General features: G+C 37.6%; 2 protein-coding genes across 4 annotated transcripts; both read right to left on the bottom strand.

Annotated features, from left to right (window-relative positions):
• Positions 1-746: 746 nt before the first annotated feature.
• On the bottom strand, positions 747-2,766 carry ppil6 (peptidylprolyl isomerase (cyclophilin)-like 6). Of its 2 annotated transcripts, none has more exons than XR_008160435.1 (8): positions 2,685-2,766; positions 2,508-2,603; positions 2,220-2,408; positions 2,047-2,109; positions 1,774-1,921; positions 1,616-1,675; positions 1,074-1,302; positions 747-992 (listed from the first exon to the last, which is right to left on the bottom strand). XR_008160435.1 is itself a non-coding variant. In XM_052585531.1 (8 exons), exons 1-8 carry the CDS (start codon positions 2,760-2,762, stop codon positions 881-883), a joined length of 882 nt encoding a protein of 293 aa, XP_052441491.1. In that variant the 5' UTR covers positions 2,763-2,766; the 3' UTR covers positions 747-880. The 2 variants fall into 2 exon arrangements, 1 of the variants encoding a protein (XP_052441491.1); XM_052585531.1 differs by having other exon boundaries at positions 1,167-1,302.
• A 193-nt stretch (positions 2,767-2,959) lies between these two features.
• Positions 2,960-16,991, bottom strand: ak9 (adenylate kinase 9). Of its 2 annotated transcripts, XM_052585529.1 has the most exons (39): positions 16,886-16,983; positions 16,195-16,281; positions 15,849-15,977; positions 15,655-15,718; positions 15,521-15,573; positions 15,325-15,421; positions 15,090-15,202; positions 14,828-15,010; positions 14,275-14,397; positions 14,114-14,188; positions 12,883-12,984; positions 12,658-12,797; positions 12,259-12,581; positions 12,083-12,127; positions 11,937-11,969; positions 11,395-11,525; positions 11,173-11,314; positions 10,933-11,050; positions 10,518-10,597; positions 10,127-10,171; positions 9,777-9,971; positions 9,553-9,677; positions 8,992-9,195; positions 8,538-8,837; positions 8,342-8,463; positions 7,072-7,291; positions 6,860-6,952; positions 6,565-6,780; positions 6,254-6,472; positions 5,958-6,171; positions 5,653-5,854; positions 5,415-5,561; positions 4,811-5,028; positions 4,526-4,722; positions 4,277-4,446; positions 4,031-4,129; positions 3,810-3,912; positions 3,492-3,606; positions 2,960-3,356 (listed from the first exon to the last, which is right to left on the bottom strand). In XM_052585529.1, the coding sequence occupies exons 3-39, from the start codon at positions 15,966-15,968 to the stop codon at positions 3,133-3,135; spliced, it is 5,370 nt and encodes a 1,789-aa protein (XP_052441489.1). In that variant the 5' UTR covers positions 15,969-15,977; positions 16,195-16,281; positions 16,886-16,983; the 3' UTR covers positions 2,960-3,132. The 2 variants fall into 2 exon arrangements, with proteins under 2 accessions (XP_052441489.1, XP_052441490.1); XM_052585530.1 differs by lacking the exon at positions 11,937-11,969 and having other exon boundaries at positions 16,886-16,991.
• Positions 16,992-16,994: the final 3 nt, after the last annotated feature.

Genomic DNA, 16,994 nt, shown 5'->3' on the forward strand with positions numbered 1-16,994 from the left:
TTACTTGAACATAGTAAAAGTGCCCAGTTACAATGTAGAAAAATCATTCGGTTTAACAAAGGGAACACTGCATTAATGTTCAAATTCAATTAACTTAAGTTTTGTGTATTTTTGCCCTTTGGGAGCCCCCCACAGTTGAATGAGTGGAATTCATTATTGAGTTGAAGGCAGCATAAAAAGCTACCGAAATCTACAGTAGTCACCATTTGAAGTGGACCAAAAAAGTTTATCAAAGTTGCCCTAAGACAAAAATGCACTTTGGTTTTAAGTTTTTGGACCACTTTGATGAAAGTTTTGATCCATGTTAACTAACCTACTGTATTTGAATGGATTTAATGTTCTCCAGATTCATTGGTGATGTCCAATCTCCTGTTTCAAAGCATACAGGTCACAGAAATGTTACACACCTTTGTTTCACACAGAAAAAATTTATTGTTCTTCAGATTCACTCAGGTGACTTATAAAGTTCTCTATTCTTTATTTTGGAAAGCATTTAGTTGCATACACCATGGTCACCAAATCCAACAAGGCAGCATAAGTTACCAAGATCGTTTTCCCTTCTCTTTTTCACTGCTTTAATCCTTTCTGATAATGACTAAACTCATTTATTTCATGCTCTGGAAAGCATTTTGGTTCTTTTATAAACAGTTATAGCAGGGTAACCAAATCTGACAAGGCAGTATAACAGGATGCTGAAATCCATTTGCCATGGGCGCCACAGAAATAAACAGTACTGGTAAAGTGTATAAATTGAGGGTTTTTTTGGCTTTATTTTTTCACTTTACATAGAAAAGCACAAAAATATTTCTACATATAATAAAAATGGTTATTAAAATGCTTCTTGCATTGCTGTCTTGATCTATAGTCGGTATGGGATTACTCAGGGCTCAAATACTCCACATGCAGATATTTTGCAGTCCTGTTTGGGTCTCTCGTTGTAGGTGGGCACTGCCTCTAGTCTCTTCAGAACCTCTGTGCCCTCAACAAGTTTTCTGGAAGAGAAAGAAAAAGCTGTGATGGAGATTTTCAAGTTTGTAAGAATGGTAAAGCAAAGATCTTAATTAGGCATTTACCTTTTGGATAGTGTCTGCATTCATAATGCAAAGCCAAATATCAAGACAAGCTCTCATAACTTGGGCTTTCTGGTGTATATTGTGAGTCATTACCCAAAAGCCACATATTTGTGGTCCATCCAGAAGGCTGGCTGTAGTGTGATGTAGAACTGAGAGCCGTTGCTATGAGCACCTTGATTAGCCATTCCCAGAATGCCACGCTTGATGTGGGATACAACAAAATTCTCATCTAGAAGAGAAAACCACCTTGTGCTTTTTATTTGTATGAAACAATTTCTATTTCACACACTTTAAAGTCACCACAAACTCATAATTGACAGCTCTTATTTTAATGAAATATTACTAAGATTTATCCTTAATCATTATTTTTTTTATGCCCTCGCAATCTTCTGACAATGATCAAGTTAATTAGGTACCATTCTACATTTTTTCCTTTTTCATGTCGCGATGGGGGGAAAAAGACTCAATTTTAATTTCAACTGACTTTAACGACCAAAGTACGTGCCAAGTAACAACACATTTATGTAGCACAAACTCTGTACCCTCAAATGTTGGGCCATAGATAGACTCCCCACCAGTGCCTTTCCTTTCAGGTGAAATATCTGTAATCAGAATCATATAAATCATATATTAATGAATTACATACAATCACAAGTTTTGTTTCATATATTTTTCGATACAGTTATGATTATCATCTTACCTCCACCCTGCAGCCAGCCATTTGGAACAACTCTGTGGAAAACTGAGCCCTTATAGCTCAACTCAAGGTTACTCTTGGACAAACCTGCCTCTCCAGTGCACAAGGCCTTAAAATTCCTACACGTCTTTGGACACAGGTCTGAGAACAGCTGACAGGTTACATTTAAAACACTTTTTGAGAGTGGAGAAGAATCAAGTGGAAACACATTTCCACAACTCAAGCAATCAAATTCTAAATCATCTTACATTATCAAGAGGCATAACATCTATTTACCTCAAACAACAGTCTGCCAAATGCCTCTCCGCCGCTTTCAATATCCATATAAACAAAAATATGCTGTGGGAAAGAAAAAAAAACATACTTTGTACCTATTATGTGAAATCATAGATGGTGGTAGTCTAATTACATATGATATTAGTTAATTCATTCACTGGATTAACATTTACCCCTGTGCTACGCAGGTTGCTGGTGTAATACTCCTCAGCAAGTGCTTTATAAAGCGCCTGTGGTCGATGGAAAGAAAACTTCCACTCTTTCTCTGCCCAGCTGGACAGTTTCCTCTCATCTCCGAGCAACTGACCGTTGGCGAACGACATTAGACAGCCATTGTACTGCCAGACCTCCCCTTTCAGCTCCTTGACAAGATCAACGTGCGTGAGAGATTTATTACTAAAACGCAGATATTGAAAAAAAAGAAAAAAAAGCGAGTGGGATATTATTAATAAGTGTCTTACCCTCTTTTTATTCGATAAATAGTCATGCCAGTCACATTCCAGCAACGGGCGAATTGTTGGATCATCAAATGACTCCGAGAATTTATTTTTCAGTCCCTGTAAGAGACGTTATGGCTTTTTAACAGTTAACATGTTAAATTGCTAAATACGTAGCGATCAGCCTATTAAAAAATTTACCTCGGCAATGCTTTTGGCTATTTGAAAATTATGTTTATTTAAAAGACCGACGATCTCTAAATGTACAGTGGATGCCATGTTGTGTGCGTCTCGTTGTCAGGGTAACCGAGGAGAATGGCGCACAACGATGACGAACAGTTCTGCATAATTTATTCATGCAGGATCTATCTATGTGTCGTTTTTCTATTAATCGTTTTATTTATTCGTTATCCATTAAGTTCTTAATCAAAAAAAAAAAAACAGCAAACGTTCAATACACGAATACATCACAAAAATAAATTAAAAGTATTTATTAGGTGCATTCATACATTTAACTGTCCACTGAAAAATACAAATGAACAAAGTCCTCTCAAAATGTATATTTATGAATTTGACTAATCAACCACTACTGTCAAATATCGTGATGTGGTGAGTCTGACTCAAGGTTTTTATTATTTGAAGTTATGTTCTAACTTCCCCCGAGCTGTATCAGACCCGAGGCTGTTTTGGTGGATTTCTCCAGGGCCAGAAACCTGTCCAGCTTCTGTGCAAAACCAGGGGGCATGTTGTGAGGGGATCTGTGTGTCTTCATGGTGGAACTCAGGTATGAGATGAGCTCACAGCTTTCCTCAAACTTCTGAAGTTTCTTTTTGTACTTCTGACGAATATAGTCTGGGTTCCTGCTGTTGAACGCTGTGAGAGTGTAAGGGTAGAAAGATTTCAAGTGTTTAATTAGCCTTGCAAACATCTTACATTGAATGAATGAGGGAATGAATGAATTCTCATTTTCAATTTCTAAAAGGAATAAAATAAGATATTTAAAGCCACCTTTCAGATGAAAGGCCAAGTACAATATAGCAGATTTCTTCACACTGAGAAAGGGCAACTTTGGCTTGAGTTGACCAACAGCAGTCATGGCTTTGATTATGGGCACTGCCACACTCTACAAGAGACAAAAAACATTGAGGAAAAAAAAAACACTATAATATATAGCAAATGCAACTATGGTTTGCAAATAAATTACAAAGCTTTTAACACTATTTTACCACTTGTTAAAAACATTGTTAACTGATGGTTACACAATTATGTGAGCAATATTTCTAGGTAGATAAAAGCAGCAGATTCTGTGTTTCAGTCCCCTCTTACTTGTTCCAAATAGCCCAGAATCGGTAAAGAGGTTAGTGAGACCGGATCTTCCAACGGAGGTAGTTTATTTGGAAGTTTCTGGTCCCAGTAAGTCTCAGGTGACCTAAGAACAGTTCTGTTGTGAATTACCTGTTTTTTATTTTAACATTTATTTTATTTCTGTAATGGCAAAGTAATTGCACTAGCCAATCAGGAATCCCCTCTGCAAAATAACTACGCACTTGAGAAATCTTTCTTGTTTCTTTTCATTCTCAAAGACATAGATCTTATTTTGGTACTCGACAGCAAATTCCATGTTTCCACGCACCAAGGCCTCATACCTACAGGTGAAGAGAATAAGGTGGCAGGAATGTGTTTTTACTGGGGATGAAGTTAAAAATGTAGCTTATTAATAATTAAAGTGAGCAAGACTACAGTAAAAGTAAGGTTATTCTTTCCATAAGTGTTGTAGAGTGTGTTTGCTGTACCTCTGTTTACCATCCAGATAAGTGACAGGACAGAAACCCTTCATCTCCACCTGTTGAGGGAACCTACTCTTCACCTGGCCTGCACTGAGCTTATGAGGCAGGAGTGAAGGCGGAGGTAATGGGTAAGGGCAACCTGGAGCCACAAACTGTTCTGGGGACTCTAGAAATCTCTTATTAAACACATAAAGAGAGATGTGAGTGAATTAAACCAAATATTTCTGTGAGCTGCTGGAACATCTGATCCTTTACCTCTAGAAATTCCCCACTGGCCATTTTGTAGAAGTGGCCCCTGAACTCTGCCGCCAATTCCAGTGAGGTATTATGTGAACAGTCCACCAGATGGCGATGAAGAGCTAAGCTAACTGGACAGTACTGCCCAAACTCCCCGAGCCGAGACTGCAGCTCTCGTGGGGTGATGCACAGTCTGTCTATACAGGCTGCCTGGCCTGTGAGAACGACAGAACAAAGTCATCTAACAATGTATAATACTAGTGTTTCTTGTTTGACAGCTGTGCATCATTTGCATGCTCTCACCTTTGCGAATCTTTTCCAGGTAATCATGAATATGTCTCAAGCTAATGCGAACCTCGTCTAAAACTCGCTCCAACACCCACCACTTGCTCTTGTGAGCATCAACGGGAGTCCAGTTGTGATATTGTTGATGAAAGTGTACCCTGAGCGCTTCAACTTCCCGTCTGAAGCAAGAGTTGCGAATATTTAGGACCTGGGGGCTGCCATGCATTGGGTAAGGCCTGTTGGAGAGAGTTGGCATACGTTTGAATATTTGCATTTAATATAAATAATATGCCAGACCACAATACCACAAAATTTGTATCACTGTCCACAGAAAAAAAAAAAAACTTCATACACGTTGTCATGTTGTAGTTTTCGGCAGGTGTGTACTCCAGAAAGCCAGGTTAACCTACTTTTACATAAACCCTGAACTCTTGGCCGATTAACCCAAACCTTTCTCACTCAATGTGTGCTGGTTCCAAAAACTCTTTCAGGAGTAATATCATTCAACTCAGAGTATGTTCAAAATATTATAATATTGTAAATAAATAAATAAATCTAAATTATGAATAGAAATTAAGGCTGAATGGAATTAAATACAATTGAGTAAATGTGCTGGTCTGACCTGATGTTTTTTTCTCTGTCCCTCAGGCCTCTCCGCAGCACTTCTGCAGTGTCCAGTTGCAGTTCAATCACTAGCATAGGAATAATGCTGCAGGATTCCAGCAATTCAGCCTGATGCTTGGTCACAGGGAAGCCATCCAACACAAACCTGAGGATCACAATGTTTAGTGACACACACATATAGGTTATTCTTCTGGCAGAAGTACATTCTTAGATTGGGATATAGTTGTGGTCTTCACCCCCGAGTGCTGCAGACCAGGCTCATTACTGCCACTTCCAGGCACTGGATGGCCAGTTCATCAGGTACAGTCAAGCCCTGGTTCAAATGCTTTTGCACTTGATTAGCCAACTCAGTTTTTGCCTGGTTGTTGAGCACCATACGTATTGCATCCCCAATTGAAAGACGCGTGAGACCATATTCATGTGCAAACACCTGGGCCACTGAGTGTACACACAGTTAAGCAGCCATGAACTACTACAAAAACAATTGCTTTTTAGGTATTATATATTTTTGAGTGTCTAAAAAACACTTGTAATGACTGACCTGTGGTTTTGCCTGCTTTGGGTGGGCCAATGATAGCAAGTTTGATGGGAAAGGAAGGATTGGGCTGTGGTTGACGAAGATATTTGATTGGGTTGAGGATGAAGGTGTTACGTGTCTCCTTGGATGCAAAAAAGTAGATGAACTGGTGTAGAATGACAGGGAAGGTGGTGTTGAAAGGGCCCTGCAGAGGCTGGATCAAATCTCCTTCTGCATACTACAAGAACATTTTTATTTTTATGCTGTTTTAGGCTTTTATTTTCATATTCATTGAAAATTTGTTGTATATCCACCCTTACCTTAACAGGATCCCAGCATCCGAAGGCACTGGGATATTTAAAGGATCTGTGCAGGAGTCTTCTGGCGAGACTGTAGCTGATTGGCTGGCACATTTGAAACAGTGACTCTCTGTTAACCATCAGAGGTTTGATTCCCTGTATGAGCTGGTACCTCACAATCCGAGGCGAGCGGCCTGCGCTTATAACCAGACGGGGGATTTGGTTGTCTGTTAGAAAGTCCTAAAAAAACAAAACAATCCATACTTTATTTTATTAAATTTAATTGAACAGGAATTTGTCCCTAAAATGCCCTTTCAGCCTGTTCTCCTTACCATCATACTTGTGAGGTTGTTGTTATCCTTCTCAAACCTCTGATTGATCTCCATTTCCAGCCTCTCTTCTGCACCAGCTTCTGTTTCCTCATCTTCTGCCTCCTCTTCCTCCACAGCAGGAAACTCCTCCAGCAGCATGGCCTCCATCTCCTCCAAATCCTGCTGCTCTTCATCCATCGCCTCCGATTCTTCTTGCACCTCCTCCTCATCCTCATCCTGATGGAGCAACAAAAATCCAGTCAGAATCTGTCTGAGCCGTTCAGCGAAGCGAGACACAATGACAGCAGTCGATGACCTGTTCTTTGAGGGGCCTCAGAGAGAGCGGACTGTGTCTTTTAGGTGCAAATTCAGCCATTAGCTCAGCTCTTCTCTGTATGATGGCCCGCTCCTGCAGTTTGACACAGACCAATGAATATTTAGTCAAAAAAAGAAAAATGTTTCACCTGCTTTATGGTACATATCAGCTGTTAATATCCCAAGTGCTGAAGTTTTGGTGTAAAAACTCACCCTTAGTTCCCTCCTCAGCTTAATGACCAGACGCATCTGTTCTTGCCTGCGGTCTCGTCTCTGTCTCCAGCGTGTGAGCTGCGAAGGCAGGAGACGCTGCACCACGTCAGAAACCTCTACCGACATCATTGCCACTACATCTGGAAACAAGTGGTGCTCCACCATGAAGGACACCTCTTCTTGGTTTTGGGGAAATCCCTCCAGAATAAACCCTGTGGATCTGAGAGAGAAATTTTGCCAAAACATTACGAATATGTCTTTATTTCATTATTTAGTCATCTTCATACATCCAAACTCACGTTGTTGTTTTCCAGTTTAATACAGAATGAAAGTCATGTTAACACTTTAGAATAAGGTTCCATTAGTTAATGTTAGTTAACTACTTTCGTTAACATGAACTAAGCAAGAACAATCCTTCTATAGCATTTATAAGTCTTAGTTCATGTTAATTTCAACATTTACTAATGCATTATTTAAATCAAAAGTTGTGCTTGTTAACATTAGTTAATGCACTGTGAATTACCATGAACTAACAATGAATAACTGTATTTTCATTAACTAACATTAACGAAGATGAATAAATACAGTAATACATTTATTATTCATTGTTTGTTCATGTTAATTAATACATTAACTAACATTAACTAATGGAACCTTATTCTAAAGTGTTACCAAAGGCATATGTACTACTATATTATTTTTGTTATTTTTGTGTCATTAGACTACAACAGTTATGTATTATGAATATTTTACTTTTAATAATAATAATAATAATATCTAAAACAAATATATTACTGTTATTGTTATTGTTATTTGTGCCATTAAATCTGTGCAAAAGTGTTTGTGATCTAAATGGTCTTAAACCAGTGTTGTTATTGTTTACTAAAACTGAAACTATAAAAAAAAACATTTTAAATAATTTAAATAAGGCTTAAAATATAAATATTAGATGCTAAACTTAAAAAGACTTAGAATGTTAATGTTATGACTATTTAAAGCTATATACAAACATTTGCAGAATACTTTTAAAAAAACAAGACATGACAAAGAACATAAAAGTTAAAAATGGAAAATGTAATCTAATTTACTTTATTATTAAATAACAGTATATAAACAATATAAAAATAACACTGTGCCAAATTGATTTGTTAAGCTACAGTTGTTTAAAAATGTATAGGCAGATAAGATATTAAAGGAGGATAACTCTTTAAAAGTGTGGTTTTTGGTCAAAACAATTAGTTTTGTCCTTTTTGTGTGAATGAGCATTTACTTGTAGGGCTCCTGGTTCCACCACTGTAATAAAACCATTTCCAGTATCTCCAGTGGGAGAGGATCTCCATCCTGCAGGTATGCCTTTATGGCCTCCTCATCATCAGTCAATACTTGTTCTTCCTACAAAAACACAATTTCAGTTACTCTGTGGCAAGCGATGCCTAAAGACAAAAATACAAACCTCACTCTTTTACCTTTGTGTCAGGATTATCAGACGCAGTATCCTCATGATCTGGCTTATCATCCTGGTCTGGAGAGGACACTGTGCTCTGACCCTGGGCCTCCAGCAGGCCCTGCAGCTCCTCTGGAGGTTCCTCAGGGGGTTCAGTATCATCTGCATATGACACATGTTTCTGGGTCTTCCGTAAGATGAGCTCCTGCAGCCGCTCTCGGAACTGGATGTGAAAGACTCCCAGCTGCTCTGCAAGCCACTTCCCATGGGTGGTCTTTCCAGAACCTCTCACTCCTAGCAAGAAGACCCGCAGCGCAGGTGGCTGGTGGCATTCAAATGGTTTTGTTATATGTACATTATTTGTACACATTAATCATTTTCTATTTGATGTTTAAAAGTACAAAACAGAGGTATGTTGTGACTGCCGACAAGTGAGTGAGTTTTTATCAGGTATCTTAATAAACTAATGTTCATACCTTTAGTAGTTGTGTGTTAGAAATGTAGAGTTCAGGATTCTGTAGGAACTTTTCTTGTGCCTCAGTGCTGGAGAAATAATAGACTTTGTCTCTGTACTTTGCAGCATATTCATCCAGACACGGTTGTAGCACACCCCTCTCCTTCAGCACCACTGGACAAAAATGCTTGGTGTCTCCCAGGTTCCTCTTAAAGCTGGCATCCTCCTGAGACCATCAGAAACAAAAGAGTGGTATGATATTCTGAGAATTAGGAACAAGTGTTTTTACACTTTTCTTGTATAAATTGTTGGTCTGAGTCAGGGTTTCCCAAACTGCGGAATAATTAAATAATTTAAAAAAAGTAAAATTAATATAAATCTGAATGCAAAAATGTATCCTGGGTCCTAAAACTGAGCAGCATAGAGCGCCCTCTCGTGGCTGTAGACGGTAATGTTTTCTCTTGGTTCTTGGTTCTAATTAACCAAGAACCAATAGTCCAGTACGACGTATATATGTTTCCTCATGTGCGACTTATAGTCCGAGAAATACAGTAATTAGTGCTGCATTAATGATGGGTGGAACCTCTGATTCTTGTTCCTCGTCTTCATCAACATCTCGTTTCTCAGCCTGTTTCAGCGCATGTAGAGCCTCTTCCTCCTCCTCCAGGTCTGCACTAGATATGCTCATAGCTGTGTACTTAAATGGCTCTGAACGAGAAAGTAAAGATATAGGGAGTGAGAAGGAGTGGCTGCTAATTTAGAGTGAAAGAAAGAGTCTGAAACAGTCAGATAGTCCACTCCACATACTCTCCATATGGTAAATCATCTCTTGGAGTGTGTCCTTAGGGGTTTTGTTGCTGATGTCCAATATAGCATAGCTGCAGGTGATCGTGTGCTTCATGTTTTCCCAGTCTGTCCAAAATTGCTTCAGCTGCACAATAAAAGCCTCCATCTCTGGGCCGTCAGGATAACCATTTGCCCACACCATTGGCAGCGCCATCTCTGCACACCCAGATATATTTAGATATGTATAAATAAACACCATGAACCAACACCATAAACTTATAAGTTATAACTGCCACTCAAGTAAAGGTTAATAACACTGAGTGCTGAAGAAAGAAATATAAAGATACATAATAAACAATAAGACTACAAACCTTCATCTTTTAGAGTTTTTTCTTCATCATACTTATCAAAACTCTCTGCAAATACATATAAAAAATTATTTATCAAAACATACTTTAACATTTGAATGAAAAAAGCAGAATTTTAAGCAGCCATTACTAAAGCTGTCAGTGTCACATGATCCTTTAATTATTCTAAAATGTTTATTTGCTGCTCAATAAATATTTTTAATTTGTTGAGAACAGTGCTGTTTGATATTTTGAGGAAACCATGATGCATTTTTTATTATTTGATGAACAGAAGGTAAAAAAAAAGAACAGAATTTATTTGAAATACAAATAACCTTTGTAACATTACATTATTATGGCAGTATATCAGTGTGAATGCAGAGTATCTGTTATTGGGAGATGTTAAAGAGACTACCTGACTCCTCATGCAGTGTATCTAGTTTGGACTTGGTGTCAGTATGCTGTAAACCATTATCTGAGTCCTCAGTGTGTTTCCTGCAAAAATGCAGGAAAACTGCTGAAAATTGGTTGAAAACAGTACCTTACCACCATTTTTAAATATGTAAACCACCACTTTATTACATTTACAAATAAGAAATGGTTAACTGTATCTTAAAAATTTCTGGATCCTTTTAAATATAATTTGATCTGAATGAATGTCTCATTTAAACCTGGAAGCAGTTCGAGGATTTTGAAATAATATATTTTTAATTGCAAAGTTATTACATTAGAGAATAATGCAAAATAGAAGGATTACCTCCAGTGATTTAAAAAGTTTATTTCTCACTGTATATTTTCTGAACTTTTGCTTGTATTTTAGCCACACTCACAGTCTCTCACTGATGTCTTGTGTCTTCTGCAGTTTTCTTTCTTTTTGTAGACGGGCCAGCACAGCGCTATCCACCTGTTCTTTATTCCGTTCATACATCCTGGTTAGTATAGTCCTTCCTTCAATAAATAGCAACAAGTGACCATCACAACTAAGTGAACATCATGGCCTGAACAACCATAGAATATTATCTGATGTCTAAATCAAGACATATACATCAAAATGCATGTCTTTTTCTTACCCTCTCCATCATTGTCTTTCAGACAGAATAGGACTTCTGGTGTTACAGCGCTATGTAGTTCCTCAATAGTGATCAGCTGGGATCTGCCGCTGGGAATGTCTAGTATCCATCCCCTTATATGTTCAACACCTTCAGCCTCCATCTAACAACCCACAGGCATTCTTAAACAAAAATAATGCTATGGTAAGTATGAGAGCTAAAGGAGGAAGCTCAGTGCTCTACCTCTCTTATGTGTTTCTCAAAGACCTCCAAAAAAAGCTCTCGTGGAGCTGTGGCTGGAGATTCTGCTGCTTTCTTCATAGCTTCCTCCACAAAAGCTTGAACATCTGGGTGATCTTCTGTCACCTCTATTGCTGTAAAAAGGGCACATGACCAATTCAGGGTTATATTATTTGTACAAATATTATAATAGTATTTATTAATATTTTGAATTAGATTACATTTTTATATTTTCAGTTTTACTTTCGATTTTTTTTTTTTTTTTTTGTAATTTTGTAATGTGTGGTCTTAATTTTTATTCGTTTTGTAGTTTTGAATATTTCTATTTAGCTTTAATTTTATTTCAGTTTTAGTTTTAGTCATTTTAGAACTACAGTGGTTTAGAGTTTTAATCTAGTTTACGTTTTTTAATCTACTATTTATATTTTATTGTATAGTTTTATTTCATATAGTTTTATATATCAATAATAAATGTAGCACGGTGCATTCAATAGTATTTATATTTCATAGTATCTTAACTAATGGATTACTATTTAACTTCATACCTTTTTCACTTATTTCACTAACTGGGTGTTTATCTAGAAATAAAGTGAATGATACCAGTTAACAATATGTTAAAGCACAGGACATACATTGTTATCAATGAAACTGAGGAGGTGTAAAATCCATGTTGTGTGTGGATTGACCTCACCTGTGTAAGTTTCACCAGACTCTCCTTCATCAGTTGTCACATTGCCTACAGAAATAAAGAAACGCCATCTTAAAGATGTCCCAGAATATCTTTCCATCTTAAAAAACAAATTAAGAAATGATTTTAACATGCCATGGAGCTTGTTTTGTACATTTGGCAATCTGGTGTTTTCTAACCTGATACATTTGTAGCCTCAAGCTGCATCTTGGTCCTGACCTTCTCTAAGCCTGCGCGCGTGGCATCTTGACGCACTTTGACTAACGTGTCTTCTGTGAACGTATCAAGTGTACGATCCATCAGCGCTTGAACATCTACCACTACAGCCCCATAATACTCAGCTAGCAGTGCACTCGTTGTGCTCTTTCCTGAGCATGGTGGGCCGATCACAGACACCTTGCAAGGCAAGTGGGGTATGTGTGGCAGCAGGTAGCATCGAGGGTTCGCCATGAACTTTTGCAGGGCTTCCTGAGATGACAGGATGTAGAACTTATCTGTGAATCTGGTGGGGAGAAAAGCCTTATAAACAGCCCCTCTGGATAAAAAAGTTGATTTATAATAAATTTGTTCTCACTTACCCAACGGCAAACTCGGGTCTGCCCTTGACGATCCTGCCCTCTTTGAGCGCCACCGGACAGTTGCCGGACCATCGACTCTTTCGCCAGTGAAAGCCTGGTGCAATATTTCTACAGGACGACAGAGTCCGAAACAGCTCCTCCTAAAAAAAAAAAAAAAACAGAATAGGTGAAGAGGCACATAAAATGAAGGTCAGTTTAGAGAGGAGTGTGTTTACAGTAACTGACCATGTCCATTTGATCAGCAAGATCTGCTTCCTCTGGCGGCATTAAAAGCACAGGTACCGCTGGACATCTCACAGCCATGAACTCCAAACGAGACATTACGGACTGTGGACATGCATAGACAATTGTAAAGTTTAGTGTTTAAATCACTACATTATAGACGGTTTCATCGGGCGCACGCGCCTGGACCTAAGTTAACTTCCGGTCTGTGTTGTGTATATCGGTCTGGCTGCGGTGCCATCTACAAACGCAGTTAAAGTCAAGGTGATGAGTAGACTGAAGTTGGGCTCAGGTGGTTGTGCTGCGGGATGTGTTTCCCATACATTTATTTATTTTTGGAGACTCGCCACATTTTTAAAACTGATCGATTTTCAAAAAGGCTTCGTTGAATAAACATGAGTAACGTAACGTTACGTACTGCACGTTTATTAATAATAATTCCTTACATTTATATGTTTAAATATCAAAGCCAGGCACAGGTGTTTTTATATCGCTGTATTTCTGAAGGAGGACTTATGTTATATGCCTGATAAAGCAGCGTATGAGCGTACCAGCTCTGCTTTGTTTACAGCTGTTACTGGGGAAACCTCTATTTCTCGTGCTTTATGTCTATGCTTTAAAACATCTCCTGCTGGCAAATAATGAATTTGCATTTTCATTAAGTCCGCCTGATCCACGCTGCAAACATATTTTGTTTGTTATCAAAAAAAATCTACTCTAGAGGGACTTGGCTGTTGTTATTGATTCTATTTGGAGTCTACCGGAAGTTAAGTTAGGTTCACAAAAGCGCGCATGCGCAGTAACGTTTGTTTATGTTGATGCCGTTGAAACCGTCTATATATCATATTATTTGAATGCTTTACTGATTTCAAGACAGAATTATATTCTAAAGCAATAGTTCAGCCAAAAATTAAGATTGTGATCATTTACTCACTCCCAAGTTGTTCCAAACCCGTATGAATTTCTTTCTGCTTTTGAACACAAAAGAAGATATTTTGACTCCATCACTGACTCGATCAACATTATTAAAATATCTTCTTTTATGTTCAACAGAAGAAAGAAATTCATGCAGATTTGCAAAAACTTCAGATTTTTCATTCCAACAGTATAGTTCCTCTATGCCTTTATCAATATAGTTGTGAAATGGACTAAATTATTCTCATAGAATTAGACCAGTTACTGAAATGTTATAGTGTCAATCCTTAGTCATTACAGCTTGACTGAGTTCACCCACCTCAAACAGATCCTCTGGATCCTTGTTTCCATCCAGCTCAAACAAAAATGGAGGACTGTGGTCTGCCATGTAATCCTACACATCCAACATAAGCGTAATGCTGATTGTTTCTAAAATAGTTTGTACAGTTTGTAAGTGTGCAATACTATAGATGCCATTACCTCTAGAGGCCTGAGGACGGTTTCTTTATAGCACATGATCCTGCCGTTGGTGTTCTCTGGGTAATTTCCACTCACTCTTACTAGCTGTGTGATCATGTCTTTCTGAAGCTCTAACTCTTCCATCTTAAACAGATTTTCAATTGCATTTTGTCATTTGTGCACAGAACTTCAATATTTGGCAGTTTTGAAATCATTTATGAAACTTAACTTTTGTTGCAAACTTACTGTAAATAGTTTATACAGTGGTTTGGTAAAGTGTCTGGGAAATAAATCATTGCAGAAATACACTGGTTCTCATTTAGGGGGCCAGGACCAATTTAGGGCCTTCTCAAACTTCACATAGGACCACATGATAACTTGATATTAGTAAAAAACTAAACAATCAAACTGCGGTGATCTTTCTTTTATTTTTGTATTTAATATTAATGAATTGCAGAGTGTGGAATGGAATCACAAAATTAACTGTGGTTAATATTTCTAACAGTTTTTGTTTGTTTTGATTTTATGTATGACAGTCAAGCTGGTTAAGAAACCTAAAAGCTGGTTGTATTACCTCCTCCTCCAGATCTTCTGTTTCTTCCTCTTCCTCTTCCTCTTCTTCATTCTCTCTGTTCCTGCTTTTCATGAGTGACTCTTTCTTCACATCAGGGTCCCACTTCTCCCTCTGGAACACACGGCCTGTCTCTGGATGTTGACGCTCATCTGATAGCCTACGGATCAGGTCTCTGTCTGCACACTGCACACATAAACACACTCGTTTATTATCCTTACAAAGTGTGAAGGGAATAACACAATTTATTAAGATTATGAAAAACCTTGATGTTGATGATGAAGTCTGGTGGCATTCTGAGGCTTTTAATCAAGTCTATTTGTTCCTGTATCTTCAGGTATTCCTCTGACATTGATGGCAAACAGGCCAGAACATAACCTGTTCATTCAGACAAGTATTACAAAAAAAACTAGCAAACAAAAAAAAATATATAATAGGTTTCTATATTTGTTTATTTGGTTAACTAGTCATTTTTATTCAGTTGTGTAATACATCTTTACCATAATGTTCTACATCAGGTGACTTGAGCCGGTCAACAATTAACTTGACCATCATCTTCTCTGGAACAGCTTTTCCTTCAGCCAGAATCTTAAAAAGCTATAGCAGAATATCTTATATGAAACAGCTAGAATTTTTGCAGGGAATCAGTCATTTCCATTGTGACCATGTAAATAACTAAACATAAGTGATACACACCTGCATACCCTGTTCTGTCTCATCACTGATGTGGCTGTTGAGAAGATTTGTATCTAAAAAGGGTGAACATTAAATATTCAGAAACTCCATTTGTAATAATGGCAATGTGACATCAAAGGCAATTGATCATTTACCATCAATGAGGATGCAATTCCAAGTCTTGGCTAATTTCCTGGCAAGAGTAGATTTCCCAACACCCTGAAAAAAAGAAACAGAGAACATATACATATATGTAAATAATATACACATATATTTATTTTTACTGAGGTGAATTCAGCCCTACTTTTATGTTTGAGAGAGAAAAAGAAGATGTATGTTGACAACTCACTGGTTTTCCAAAGATGATAAAACATGTAGGTTTGGAGAGCAGAATCTCTCTCTCGGCTTCATCCTCGATAAGTTTATCCACTAATGAGAAGTTGGACGCTTTAGGGACAGTGGATGACATTGTATGATACTGTAAAGCAAAAATATAGAGAAGTTAAGCTATTTCAATTAATCAAGAAGTCAAACTCTAACGTTTAATATCAAATCATCGTTAATTATCAATTGACATTCACGAATGTTTTGAATATCCCACGGGCAATATCAACTATTTTTTATTTTATGTTCTTCTGTAATCACATATCCGTCAATTAAACATAATACTCTCTTAACTAATTGATTTTACTCACTTTATTGACTGCAGCAAAAGACTAGCCTTCATCTCTATCCGCTCTTCATTTGTTGGACGGTGTCATGGCAACCTGCCCACAACAGAGCTGACAGGACAGAGAGAAAGCGATGTTAGACAAGCTTTTGGTTTTGTTGACGTGGCCAGCACGAGCTGTGAAATGTTTCCCATAATTATATGATCATCTATATTAAAATATTTTAACAAGACATTTTCCAAAAGCGTTTTCCTATCTGCTAAAATGAACTTATTCACTAAGACCACCAGAGGTCAGTGTCAAGCGTTCCCAACTGGAAATTTATTTATTTATTAAAAACCACACACGCGCTTTATCTCTACGTCACATAGGGACACAAAGTAAAGGTTTGTATTTTTATTTATTTATTATTATTAATTATTTTAGTTGGATATGTCTCAATATGCCACAAACGATTAACTATCCCTATAAAAATACTTTTGCAGATCATTGTAGGAGCAGTAACAAAAAATATTTTGCTATTTTAAAGGTCATTTAATGCTGGATTATGGCAGTCTATCTAGTTCAGTCCACAAAAATTAATTAAACAAGCTAAACCCTAGGGACACTTTTCTGAGACATAACAAACTGCTTCCTCATTCCTAACAAAACTGTGCAAGAGGTGGGCGTTGTCTGACGACTATCTACTCAGTCATTTTCAGCATATTTAGGTTACCTGCATGACAAAAAAGCAATGTTAATTTCTGCCACTCAGTGTCTTCAATCTGTGCTGTGTGTGTGTGTGTGTGTGTGTGTGTGTGTGTGTGGTTTATCAGTATAATCAA

Source organism: Carassius gibelio, chromosome B20 (assembly GCF_023724105.1).
Source record: "Carassius gibelio isolate Cgi1373 ecotype wild population from Czech Republic chromosome B20, carGib1.2-hapl.c, whole genome shotgun sequence".
In the NCBI taxonomy this organism is placed as follows: Eukaryota; Metazoa; Chordata; class Actinopteri; order Cypriniformes; family Cyprinidae; genus Carassius; species Carassius gibelio.